Here is a 12,063-nt window from a genome sequence, read left to right on the forward strand (position 1 = left end):
CCAGCCTCCAAAAAGAACGGCCACAGCCAAACATGAAGGAAATATGCCCTAGAGGCAATAATAAAGTTATTGTTTATGTACTTATATCATGATAAATGTTTATTATTCATGCTAGAATTGTATTAACCGGAAACATGATACATGTGTGAATACATAGACAAACAGAGTGTCACTAGTATGCCTCTACTTGATTAGCTCGTTGATCAAAGATGGTTATGTTTCCTAGCCATAGACAAAGAGTTGTCATTTGATTAACGGGATCACATCATTAGGAGAATGATGTGATTGACTTGACCCATTCCGTTAGCTTAGGAATCGATCATTTAGTATGTTGCTATTGCTTTCTTCATGACTTATACATGTTCCTATGACTATGAGATTATGCAACTCCCGTTTACCGGAGGAACACTTTGTGTGCTACCAAACGTCACAACGTAACTGGGTGATTATAAAGGCGCTCTACAGGTGTCTCCGAAGGTACTTGTTGGGTTGGCGTATTTCGAGATTAGGATTTGTCACTCCGATTGTCGGAGAGGTATCTCTGGGCCCACTCGGTAATGCACATCAGTTAAGCCTTGCAAGCATTGCAACTAATGAGTTAGTTGCGGGATGATGTATCATGGAACGAGTAAAGAGACTTGTCGGTAACGAGATTGAACTAGGTATTGAGATACCGATGATCGAATCTCGGGCAAGTAACATACCGATGACAAAGGGAACAACGTATGTTATTATGCGGTTGGACTGATAAAGATCTTCGTAGAATATGTAGGAGCCAATATGAGCATCCAGGTTCCGCTATTGGTTATTGACCGGAGACGTGTCTCGGTCATGTCTACATAGTTCTCGAACCCGTAGGGTCCGCACGCTTAAAGTTCGATGACGGTTATATTATGAATTTATGTGTTTTGATGTACCAAAGGTAGTTCGGAGTCCTGGATGAGATCGGGGACATGACGAGGAGTCTCGAAATGGTCGAGACGTAAAGATCGATATATTGGACGACTATATTCGGACATCGGAAAGGTTCCGAGTGATTCGGGTATTTATCGGAGTACCTGGGAGTTACGGGAATTCGCCGGGGAGTGTATGGGCCTTATTGGGCTTTAGCGGAAAGAGAGAGAGGCAGGTCGCGCACCTCCCAAGGCCTAGTCCGAATTGGACTAGGGGGAAGGGTTGCGCTCCCTCCTTTCTTCTCTTCTCTTTTCCCTTTCTTTCTCTCCTACTCCTACTACTTGGAAGGGCTCCTAGTTCTACTAGGAAAGGGGGAATCCTACTCCCGGTGGGAGTAGGACTCTCCTAGGGCGCGTCATAGAGAGGGCCGGCCCCTCCCCTCCTCCATTCCTTTATATACGTGGCCAGGGGGCACCCCATAGACAACAATTGATCCCTTGGATCTCTTAGCCGTGTGCGGTGCCCCTGATACGTCTCCGTCGTATCTACTTTTCCAAACACTTTTGCCCTTGTTTTGGACTCTAACTTATATGATTTGAATGGAACTAATCCAGACTGACGCTGTTTTCAGCAGAATTGCCATGATGTTGTTTTATGTGCAGAAAACAAATATTCTCGGAATGACCTGAAACTCCACGGAACATCTTAGAAAAAATAATAAAAAATCCTCGCCAAAGATGAAGACCAGGGGGGCCACACCCTATTCACGAGGGTGGGGGGCGCCCCCCTAGGGCGCGCCCCCTACCTCGTGGGCCCCCTGGATGCCCTCCGACGCCAACTCCAACTCTATATATTTGCTTTCGGAGAGAAAAAAACAAGAGAGAAGAAATCATCGCGTTTTATGATACGGAGCCGCTGCCAAGCCCTAAAACCTCTCGGGAGGGCTGATTTGGAGTCCATTCGGGGCTCCGGAGAGGGGGATTCGTCACCGTTGTCATCATCAACCATCCTCCATCACCAATTTCATGATGCTCACCGCCGTGCGTGAGTAATTCCATCGTAGGCTTGTTGGACGGTGATGGGTTGGATGAGATTTATCATGTAATCGAGTTAGTTTTGTTAGGGTTTGATCCCTAGTATCCATTATGTTCTGAGATTGATGTTGCTATGACTTTGCTATGCTTAATGCTTGTCACTAGGGCCCGAGTGCCATGATTTCAGATCTGAACCTATTATGTTTTCATGAATATATGTGAGTTCTTGATCCTATCTTGCAAGTCTATAGTCACCTACTATGTGTTATGATCCGGCAACCCCGAAGTGCAAATAATTGGGACCACTCCCGGTGATGACCATAGTTTGAGGAGTTCATGTATTCACTATGTGCTAATGCTTTGTTCCGGTTCTCTATTAAAAGGAGGCCTTAATATCCCTTAGTTTCCAATAGGACCCCGCTGCCACGGGAGGGTAGGACAAAAGATGTCATGCAAGTTCTTTTCCATAAGCACATATGACTATATACGGAATACATGCCTACATTACATTGATGAATTGGAGCTAGTTCTGTGTCACCCTATGTTATGACTGTTACATGATGAACCGCATCCGGCATAATTATCCATCACTGATCCGGTGCCTACGAGTTTTCCATATACTGGTTTACGCTTATTTACTTTCCCGCTGCTACTGTTACAATCACTACAAAATACCAAAAACATTACTTTTGCTGTCTTTACTTTTGTTGCTGCTACCACCACTATCATATTACTGTGCTACTAAACACTTGCTGCAGATACTAAGTTTCCAGGTGTGATTGAATTGACAACTCAGCTGCTAATACTTGAGAATATTCTTTGGCTCCCCTTGTGTCGAATCAATAAATTTGGGTTGAATACTCTACCCTCGAAAGCTGTTGCGATCCCCTATACTTGTGGGTTATCAAGACAAATTTTTGGCGCCATTGCCGGGGAGCATAGCTCTATTCTTTGAGTCACTTGGGATTTATATCTGCTGGACACTATGAAGAACTTGAGAGATCCAAAAACCAAGATATATCCCTCAACTACGAGGGGAGGTAAGGAACTGCCATCTAGCTCTGCACTTGATTCACCTTCTGTTATGAGTAAGTTTGCGACACCTACACCTGCTTCTGTTATTCGTTCTGATATGTCGCATGTTATTGATGATGTCACTTCTGCTATGCATGATACTTATGATGAAATTGCTTCTATGCCTGACACTACTGTGCCCCTTGGTGAATTTCTTGATGAACAAATTGGTAGGGCTAGAGAAAAAGAAATTATTGAATCTGAATACGATGATGATAGTGATGATGAAAATATGCCTGTTATTCCCGAGGGCTATCTTTTTGATATGGAATCTTCTACCGTTATTTTAGCTTGCAAAGATAGATATGAGCTTAAGAGGTTATTAGTTAAATGAAACAAAGAATCACTTAGAGATAAAATGAAACCCGACCCTACTTTTGCTACTTCACCTATCTGTGTTCCTGATAAGGATTATGAATTCTCTGTTGATCCTGATATAATTACTTTGGTTGAATCTGATCCGTTTTATGGCTATGAATCTGAAACTGTTGTGGCACATCTTACTAAGTTAAATGATATAGCTGCCCTGTTCACTAATGATGAGAGACCGCTTTACTTTTATATACTGAAAATATTTCTGTTCTCATTAAAGGGTGATTCTAAGATATGGTTTAATTCTCCTGATCCTGGTTGTGTGTGTAGTCCCCAAGATATGATTTATTACTTCTCTGCTAAATATTTCCCTGCTCATAAGAAACAAGCTGCTTTGAGGGAAATATACAACTTTGTGCAAATTAAAGAAGAGAGTCTCCCACAAGCTTGGGGGAGGCTTCTCAAGTTACTTAATGCTTTGCCTGATCATCCTCTTAAGAAACCTGAAATACTTGATATCTTTTATAATGGACTAACCGATGCTTTCAGAGATTACCTGGATAGTTGTGCTGGTTCTCTTTTCAGGGAAAGAACACCGGATGAAGCTGAAATTCTATTGAATAATATGTTGACAAATGAAAATAATTGGGCACCTCCCGAGCCAGCCCCTGAGCCAACTCCTGCTCCAATTACTGAGCCTATTCCTAAACCAACTCCGAAGAAGAGAGGTGTTCTATTTCTCAGTCCCGAAGATATGCAAGAGGCAAACAAATCTATGAAAGAAAAGGGCATTAAAGCTGAAGATGTTAAGAATTTACCTCTTATTGAAGAAATACATGGTCTTAATATACCTCCTGTTGAAGAAACCTATGATCTCAATTCTTTATTTACTGAAGAACCTCCTGATCCCGATATCCCGACACAGGTAGTAAAGGTAAATTCTCTTTATAGATATGATAAAGCTGAAGTCCCTCCTACTAAAATTGCTAGTCAGTGCTTGGATGAGTTTGATAACTTTATGTTTAAGCAAGACGACTTCAATGCTTATTTTGGTAGACAATTAAAAGAAAATGCTTATATGATTAGACGCTTGGGTGATTATATGACTAATATTAAAGGTGAACTTAAACTTGTTAGCAAACATGCTTCTATGGTTACCACTCAAGTAGAACAAGTACTTAAGGCTCAAAAAGAAGTGCTTGATGAAATGAATAGTAAGAAAAATGATTATGCCGTTAGAGTGGCTACTAGAACTGGTAGAATGACTCAGGAACCTTTGTATCTTGAAGGCCACCCTAAGAGAATCGAGCAAGATTCTCAAAGAAATAATATTGATGTTCCTAGTTCTTCTAAAAAGAAGAAAAAGAAAAATGATAGAACTGTGCAAACTTCTAGTGAACCTATTGCTGAACCACCTGATAATCCAAATGACATTTCTATGTCTGATGCTGAAACACAATCTGGTAATGAACATGAACCTAATGAAAATATTAATAATGATGTTCATGATGATGCTCAACCTAGTAATGATAATGGTGTAGAAATTGAACCTGCTGTTGATCTTGATAACCCACAATCAAAGAATCAACGTTATGATAAAAGAGACTTTGTTGCTAGGAAACATGGTAAAGAAAGGGAACTTTGGGTTCAGAAACCCATGCCTTTTCCTCCGAAACCATCCAAGAAAAAGGATGATGAGGATTTTGAGCGCTTTGCTGAAATGATTAGGCCTATCTTTTTGCGTATGCGACTAATCGATGTGCTCAAAACAAATCCTTATGCTAAATATATGAAGGATATCATTACTAATAAAGAAAATATCGGAAGCTGAGATTTCCACCATGCTTGCTAATTATACTTTTAAGGGTGGAATACCAAAGAAACTTGAAGACTCCGGAGTACCTACTATACCTTGCTCCATTAAAAAAAATTATATTTAAACTGCTTTATGTGATCTTGGAGCCGGTGTTAGTGTTATGCCTCTCTCTTTATATTGTAGACTTGACTTGAATAAGTTGACACCTACCGAAATATCTTTACAAATGGCTGATAAATCAACTGCTATACCTGTCGGTATTTGTGAGGATGTGCCTGTTGTGGTTGCAAACGTTACTATTTTAACGGACTTTGTTATACTTGATATTCCCGAGGATGATAGTATGTCTATTATTCTTGGAAGACCTTTTCTTAATACTGCAGGGGCTGTTATTGATTGCAACAAAGGCAATGTCACTTTTCATGTTAATGGTAATGAGCATATGGTACACTTTCCGAGAAAACAACCTCAAGTTCTACATTGTTGTTGGCTCAACACGACGACGTCGCTACCACAACCTCTACATTGTTGTTGGCTCCAGCTAGGCACCGTCGGATGGTAGTAAGGAGGGAGAGAAAGACGAACATTTGACAAGGGAAAAGAATGAGTGTTACAAATCGGGAAACATACTGTTAGCATCACCATTTCTATTGAGAACCAAATTGTGGTTTGATGGTTAGGAGAGCAGTTGTATCATAGCTTATGGGATCTAACCCAAACAATGCCCAGGAATGATGCAGAATAAAAGTGGCTTATAGAATGAAAAAGAAAATTAGCTTGGGGGTTGGGGCCAGCTTGTAGAGTCGGCATCGTACAATAGTCTTCTCCATATCCATGACAGCCTATTGCAGTGACAAACCATCGACAAAAACAACAAGACGCTTAGTGAAAAATGCACTACTCCTAGGCAAAGTCTACAAAAAGGAATAGCCGGAGAGGTGTCATCCCCCAAGTAAGCTTGAAGCTAGAACCTTCAAGAGGCACGACACAAGCATGTCGATACTGCTTGGTCTAGCCAGAGAGGTGAGATCGTTAGCATTCACCCAAAGAACGTCCACATTCACTGTTGAAACCGTCACTAGTACCAACCCCTCTACCGGCTTGTATCTTGTCACTAGCTAGACCCGGTAACGCTAAGAGAGCGAGCCCAAATTCGCCTGCAGCGTTAGAGAAAACACTGGAAGCAGGTTAAGAACCTCATCGTCCCCATTAGGCTACTGCCGTGCCACCTTCAAACCTCGTCGTTGGGAGACGGCGCCGGGGGAGGGGGGTTACGACCAAATCGGAAATTTCTGAATCCGCGCAACACCCAGGAGATGACTGCTGCTTGAGCCACCTTGACTTAGGATAGTCTAAATGCCAAAAAGATAAGACAAGAAAAAAAAAAGTCTTAGGACAGCCTAAAAAAAGTTGTGATGTGTGTGTACTCGGCGTTTCTCAAAGAAAGCATCACCGTCCATATAACCGGCATATATAACATGTAAATCAATGAACGCGCCCAGCCCGCCACCAATAGACAAAGAAATTGACCGTTTGAGCACCACGTTCAACGGCCACTAAACAACCATAGCCATCCGAGACGCAACGAGGAATCATCAAACGGCCGGCACCCGCACTCCAGATTTCTAACGTGCAAACCCTGCGACCAATTTTTGTATCCACCTTCCCTCCCTCGCACCCACCCACATGCCCAGACCAGCCCTCGACAGCGCACAACGGCAAAAGAAGGCGATGGCAGGGAGAGAGATAGATACGTAGAGAGAAAGCAGCCAGCCGAGACGCCGGACCACCGCCGGGCGTAGCTGCCACGGCGCGCGTCCTATTGTTTTGTTACTCTCACTCACCGTCGCAGTCTCACTGACCGCTGCCTGCCGCCCACCGAGAATCCCACCAACACAACTCAAAACCCCAACGGTCACTCCTCCTCCCTCCCTCCCTCCGCTGTCCTTCTCTCTTCCTTTCACCTCTTTTAAGCCTTTATACTCCCCCCTCCCTCGCCGTCTCATGCAATTACCCCGCAAGAACACGGCCCTGCTCCGCCCCGCTCTGCCCGAGGCGCCACCAATCAATCCCGTAGTAGGAGCAGTCCCCGTCACTGCCTCGTTGCAGCCGCATACTGTGCTTGCTCCTCGGTAGAATTTGACGATGGCGAGAGGGGGAGGAGGAGGCGCGGCCGAGGAGGAAGAGGAGGAGGAGGAGGGGATGGCGGCGAGCGAGACGCTGACGGCGGAGTCGGAGGAGTGCCGCCGCGGGAGCAGCTCCAGCGCCAGCTCCGTCGCCGCCTCCACCGACTCCTACTCCCCGCCCGACGAGTGGCAGCAGGTGGCCATCAAGACCTGCGTCACCGACGACGCCATGGCCAAGCCCGGGCCGCCCGCGCCCGGCAAGGAGATCCCGCCGCTCGCCGAGAGGCACAGAGCCCCAGGTGCGTGCTTGCTAGTGCTACTAGCCGAGTGCTACACGACAGATTCCTTGCTTGCTTTCGTAAGGTGGAGTGAGTCAGGGCGCGGCCTCGCTGACCGTGCGGCGCGCGAATTTGGGTGGCTGCAGAGGTGGAGCTGATGAAGGAGAGGTTCTCCAAGCTGCTGCTGGGCGAGGACATGTCCGGGAGCGGCAAGGGCGTCTGCACCGCGCTCGCCATCTCCAACGCCATCACCAACCTCTGCGGTGAGCACATTCTGCTTTCTTCTGGGCCTGCCCGGTTCGCTGTGCAGTGTCGTTAGCGGAGAGATGGGGACAAAGAATGAATTCTGACGCGTTCTTCGGGCTGCAGCGACCATATTCGGGCAGCTGTGGAGGCTGGAGCCGCTGCTGCCGGAGAAGAAGGCGATGTGGCGGCGGGAGATGGACTGGCTGCTCTGCGTCAGCGACCACATCGTCGAGCTCGTGCCCACATGGCAGACCTTCCCTGACGGAACAAGGCTTGAGGTAACTGAAAACCAACTTATACTGCCACAATCTTACTCATGTAAACCGGTGGATGTTTTATTACAGTATAATTCAGTTAGTAACACTGGAGCACTATTGATCCTCATGAATGAAATGCTTGTAGAATTGCTGTTAAAAGTTCCTAACACACTAAATGTTGGCGTAGACATTAGTAGCGCTCCAGTGTTGTTGTTCATGAGCAAGTACAGACTTAATTATGTGCTCTACGGATGCCCTAATGGAGCGCAAATCCAGTAATAACTCGAATTTAACTTGGGCACGGACCACTCCAAATAGCCTTTAAGTATACATGGCTGGTTGTAATGGGGAGTATCATATAGGAGTACTACTAGTAGTGTATGATACTATCTCTCTAATGCATAATATCATATATTAGTATCATGTAGTACTCTATTTGTTGTCATGCATGACACAAAGTAACATAGCACTTATTATGATACCGTATCATGATATGATACTCCATCCTCTTTTTCTTCATTTAATGCTATGACACCTCATCAAAATTGCATAGTTGGCATGCATGATACTAGTTGTGATACTACCATTACAACCAGCCTTAGCCTTTTATTGTAAGAACAGTTGGGCGGTGTTGCGTTTTTGAGGTCCAAAGAGTAAAGGCTACATGAATGTGCTGTCCATTTGGTCCTTCACTTTTGCGCGTTTCATCAAATTTCAAATATACTCTTGTAAGTAGGAGTACCAGCTGCATGCACGTTGCATCCGTTACTACTTTACCTACCAAGATGTGCACTAATGATCAAACTTATGTGCCGAATGTTGCTAATTAATTTCATCATGAACTCAAGACATGATTGCTCTGAACTATGCATTGCAATATGCGCCCTTCTCACCTGTTACTAAGTAAACACTGAAGTTACCAAAGGTAGAACATTGTGTAGAATATCTGATTCAACTAGCTGGAAGGATTGGCCATAAATTGCAATTTGTGCTTTTACCTGAAAAACAGTCCATGTTAGTGAACTGCTTGGCTCTTATGGTGGATTTTCTACTTCAGATCATGACGAGCAGGCCACGGTCGGACCTGTACATCAATCTGCCGGCGCTTCGGAAGCTAGACCACATGCTTCTTGTGAGTTCAACAACAACAAAAACTTGTTGATTCTTCTGACCAACAAACTGGGAAACATCTTTCTGACAGACCCTCTAATGGCAATGGCAGGAAACACTGGAGAGTTTCAGAGACACGGAGTTCTGGTACGTGGACCAGGGGATATGCGCGCCGGACTGCGACGGCTCGGCCTCGTTCAGGAGGCCGGCGCACCGCCGCGACGAGAAGTGGTGGCTGCCGGTGCCCCGCGTGCCCCCCGGCGGCCTCCGCGACGCCACGAGGAGGCAGCTCGAGCACAAGCGCGACGCCGCCAACCAGATCCTCAAGGCCGCCATGGCCATCAACAGCAACGCCCTCGCCGAAATGGACGTCCCCGACTCGTACCACGACTCGCTGCCGAAGGTGCGCGACACGGCACACACACGCTGCTTTCTCTTAATCCTGGCTTGCGTTTTCTGACGAACACTTTGGGTGTCAGAACGGGCGTGCGACGCTGGGGGACATCATATACCGGTACATCACGTCGGAGCAGTTCTCCCCCGACTGCCTCCTCGACTGCCTGGACCTGTCGTCGGAGTACCAGGCCGTGGAGATCGCCAACCGCGTCGAGGCCGCCGTCTACGTGTGGCGCCGGAGGGGCACCGCTGCTGCCAAGTCGGCCGGCACCAAATCCTCGTGGGGCATGGTCAAGGACATGATCATGGACACGGAGAAGAGGGGCGACCTGCTCGCCGAGCGCGCCGAGGGCCTCCTCATATCGCTGAAGCAGAGGTTCCCCGGGCTGACGCAGACGAGCTTGGACATGAGCAAGATCCAGTACAACAAGGTTTGCCAATGGTGTCACAGCAACATAATCTCCATCGTTTAACGACGAGATGGTGTGACATTTTACTTTGATGACCAGGATGTGGGGAAATCGATCCTGGAGAGCTACTCGCGGGTCATGGAGAGCCTGGCCTCCAACATCATCGCGCGGATCGACGACCTGCTCTACGTGGACGAGCTGAGCAAGCAGGCAGACCAGAAGCTCCCGGCCGGCGTGGCAGAGGACGGCAAGATCGCTTGCAAGAACAAAAAGGCTGCTGCCACGGCGCCGTCGCCGGCGTACGCCGTGCCCGCCTCGGGCACGACGTACGTCACGCCGAGCTTCTCGCCGGCGCAGCTGTCCAGCCCGTCCAAGATCGGGCGGGCGCTGCTGGTCGACAGGCGGGCGCACCATGGCAGGGCCTCCAAGAGGTCCGCGCTGGCGGACCACGGCGGCGGCCCGGAGGTGAAGGGGATGCTGGTCACCAGCCCCGTGTTCGACGCCCCGTTGGGCACGGAGCTGTGAGCCTGCGCGAGTGATCCGTCGGCCACGGTCGATGTGTCCATGTCCATGTGCATACTTTACCTTGTGTATCATGTGTGCATGGTTTTCACTAGTAGTGTAGTAAGCGTGAGTGTAGTAAGTGCGGTGCTTGGCCGTTTGCCGCCCTCGGTTTGTGATGTTTTGGCACTTGGAAGTAAGGTTGTCAGAATCGTGATCTTGTTATACAATTCTGTAACTTTATGATCCAAACTAACCTTTTTGATTCTACAATTTTAGTTTATAGAATCTATATTTCTACGATCCTGACAGTTAAGATTCTACTATTTGCGATCTTATCATCAAAACTCTGATCTGATTCAAAATCAGGATTCTGACAATCTTGCTTGGAAGTGCCATCGCATAGACGTTTGGGAGGTACCATGTCGGGAGTGCGTGATGTTCAATCAGATAACCAGATAGCACTGTTTTTTCTGCAAATGGCGGGGCATCCAAATGGAAGATGTTTTCTTACATTGAAATGGCCTCGCGGGCTCACGGGCTCCAGTTTCACCGTGAAATTGGAGCTCGGTACGAATGATCGACACAATCGCGTCCAGCATAACTCTGCAACTCATGCTGATTATTTGCGTCGACGGCTAAATGTCAGCATATCGAACCGGGTTTCGCGATGCAAAGTCTGGTTGTACACCGTACAGGTTCCATAAAATTCTAGAAAAAAGTAATATGCATAGTAAGAGAAAATGCAATGCAGTATGTATGTATGCACAGTTCCACACAAACTCCGGTCCAAACATCGTGATATTCCGCATAAATTTCTGGAAAAATAATAATATGCATCGTAACAAAGATACAGTGATATGTCATATGCTACAAGATTTCTCTATAAATTCTTTGGACCAAAGAGGCCTCGGGAATTCTCACGTCCATGCACGTGGACAACCAAAAACCTGAGTAACCAAGGGTCCACTAGCTAACTTCTACTCGAAAGTGTTGTACATGAGTATCTCTAAAGTGTTGTCCAAGGTTTTGATGTGTGACAATAGAACAATACTAATATTAGTGAAACACTAAGCATAATCCCTTGAAAACATAGATTATTGTTTGCTTTTCACCATGCTCAAACCAGATAAACCACACCAAGGTCTAATTTGAATTCATTCTCATAAGTTCAGCCAATTCTGACGGTGCATGCATAAGCAATACATAGTCTCCGCTCCCAAAGCAGAGCCTACGAGACCATAAGAGCAATACCAATTCCTACTAGGCATGTCGTAGCGTGTTTCACATCATCAAAATCCCAATACATAGGTGAGAAGAGAAGAGAGGGAAGGAGAGGGCAGGAAGTGAAATAAAAGCCGACATGTAGCAAATACTAGAGTAGACTTTTATTCCCATTCCCAATTCCGTGCATCTCTCCATCCCACATATGCAAGCATGAAATGCTCAAAATCAACCTAATAGCTAATCTAAAAGTCAACCCATCATATAAGTGTTATTTTTCGGTGGCATACGAGTGCTAATTAACGAAGACCTTATGTGAAATGACATCATACCCTATATACTTAAGTAGTTGATCCCCACTAACTCTAATTATCTCAACATGCAA

General features: G+C 46.1%; 1 protein-coding gene across 1 annotated transcript; it reads left to right on the plus strand.

Moving 5' to 3' along the window:
* Positions 1 to 6,892: 6,892 nt before the first annotated feature.
* Positions 6,893 to 10,727, plus strand: LOC125520316 (rop guanine nucleotide exchange factor 7-like). Its single transcript, XM_048685214.1, has 7 exons — positions 6,893 to 7,555; positions 7,681 to 7,797; positions 7,904 to 8,058; positions 9,095 to 9,169; positions 9,260 to 9,550; positions 9,627 to 9,974; positions 10,053 to 10,727. Exons 1-7 carry the CDS (start codon positions 7,276 to 7,278, stop codon positions 10,476 to 10,478), a joined length of 1,692 nt encoding a protein of 563 aa, XP_048541171.1. The 5' UTR covers positions 6,893 to 7,275; the 3' UTR covers positions 10,479 to 10,727.
* Positions 10,728 to 12,063: the final 1,336 nt, after the last annotated feature.

This window comes from Triticum urartu, chromosome 1 (genome assembly GCF_003073215.2).
Source record: "Triticum urartu cultivar G1812 chromosome 1, Tu2.1, whole genome shotgun sequence".
In the NCBI taxonomy this organism is placed as follows: domain Eukaryota; kingdom Viridiplantae; phylum Streptophyta; class Magnoliopsida; order Poales; family Poaceae; genus Triticum; species Triticum urartu.

Coding starts and splice junctions, on each gene's coding strand:
- LOC125520316 (XM_048685214.1), top strand. CDS start 7,276: ATGGCGAGAGGGGGAGGAGGAGGCGCGGCCGAGGAGGAAGAGGAGGAG. Junction 9,170..9,259: donor AGCTAGACCACATGCTTCTT/GTGAGTTCAACA, acceptor TGGCAATGGCAG/GAAACACTGGAGAGTTTCAG. Junction 9,975..10,052: donor GCAAGATCCAGTACAACAAG/GTTTGCCAATGG, acceptor TTTGATGACCAG/GATGTGGGGAAATCGATCCT.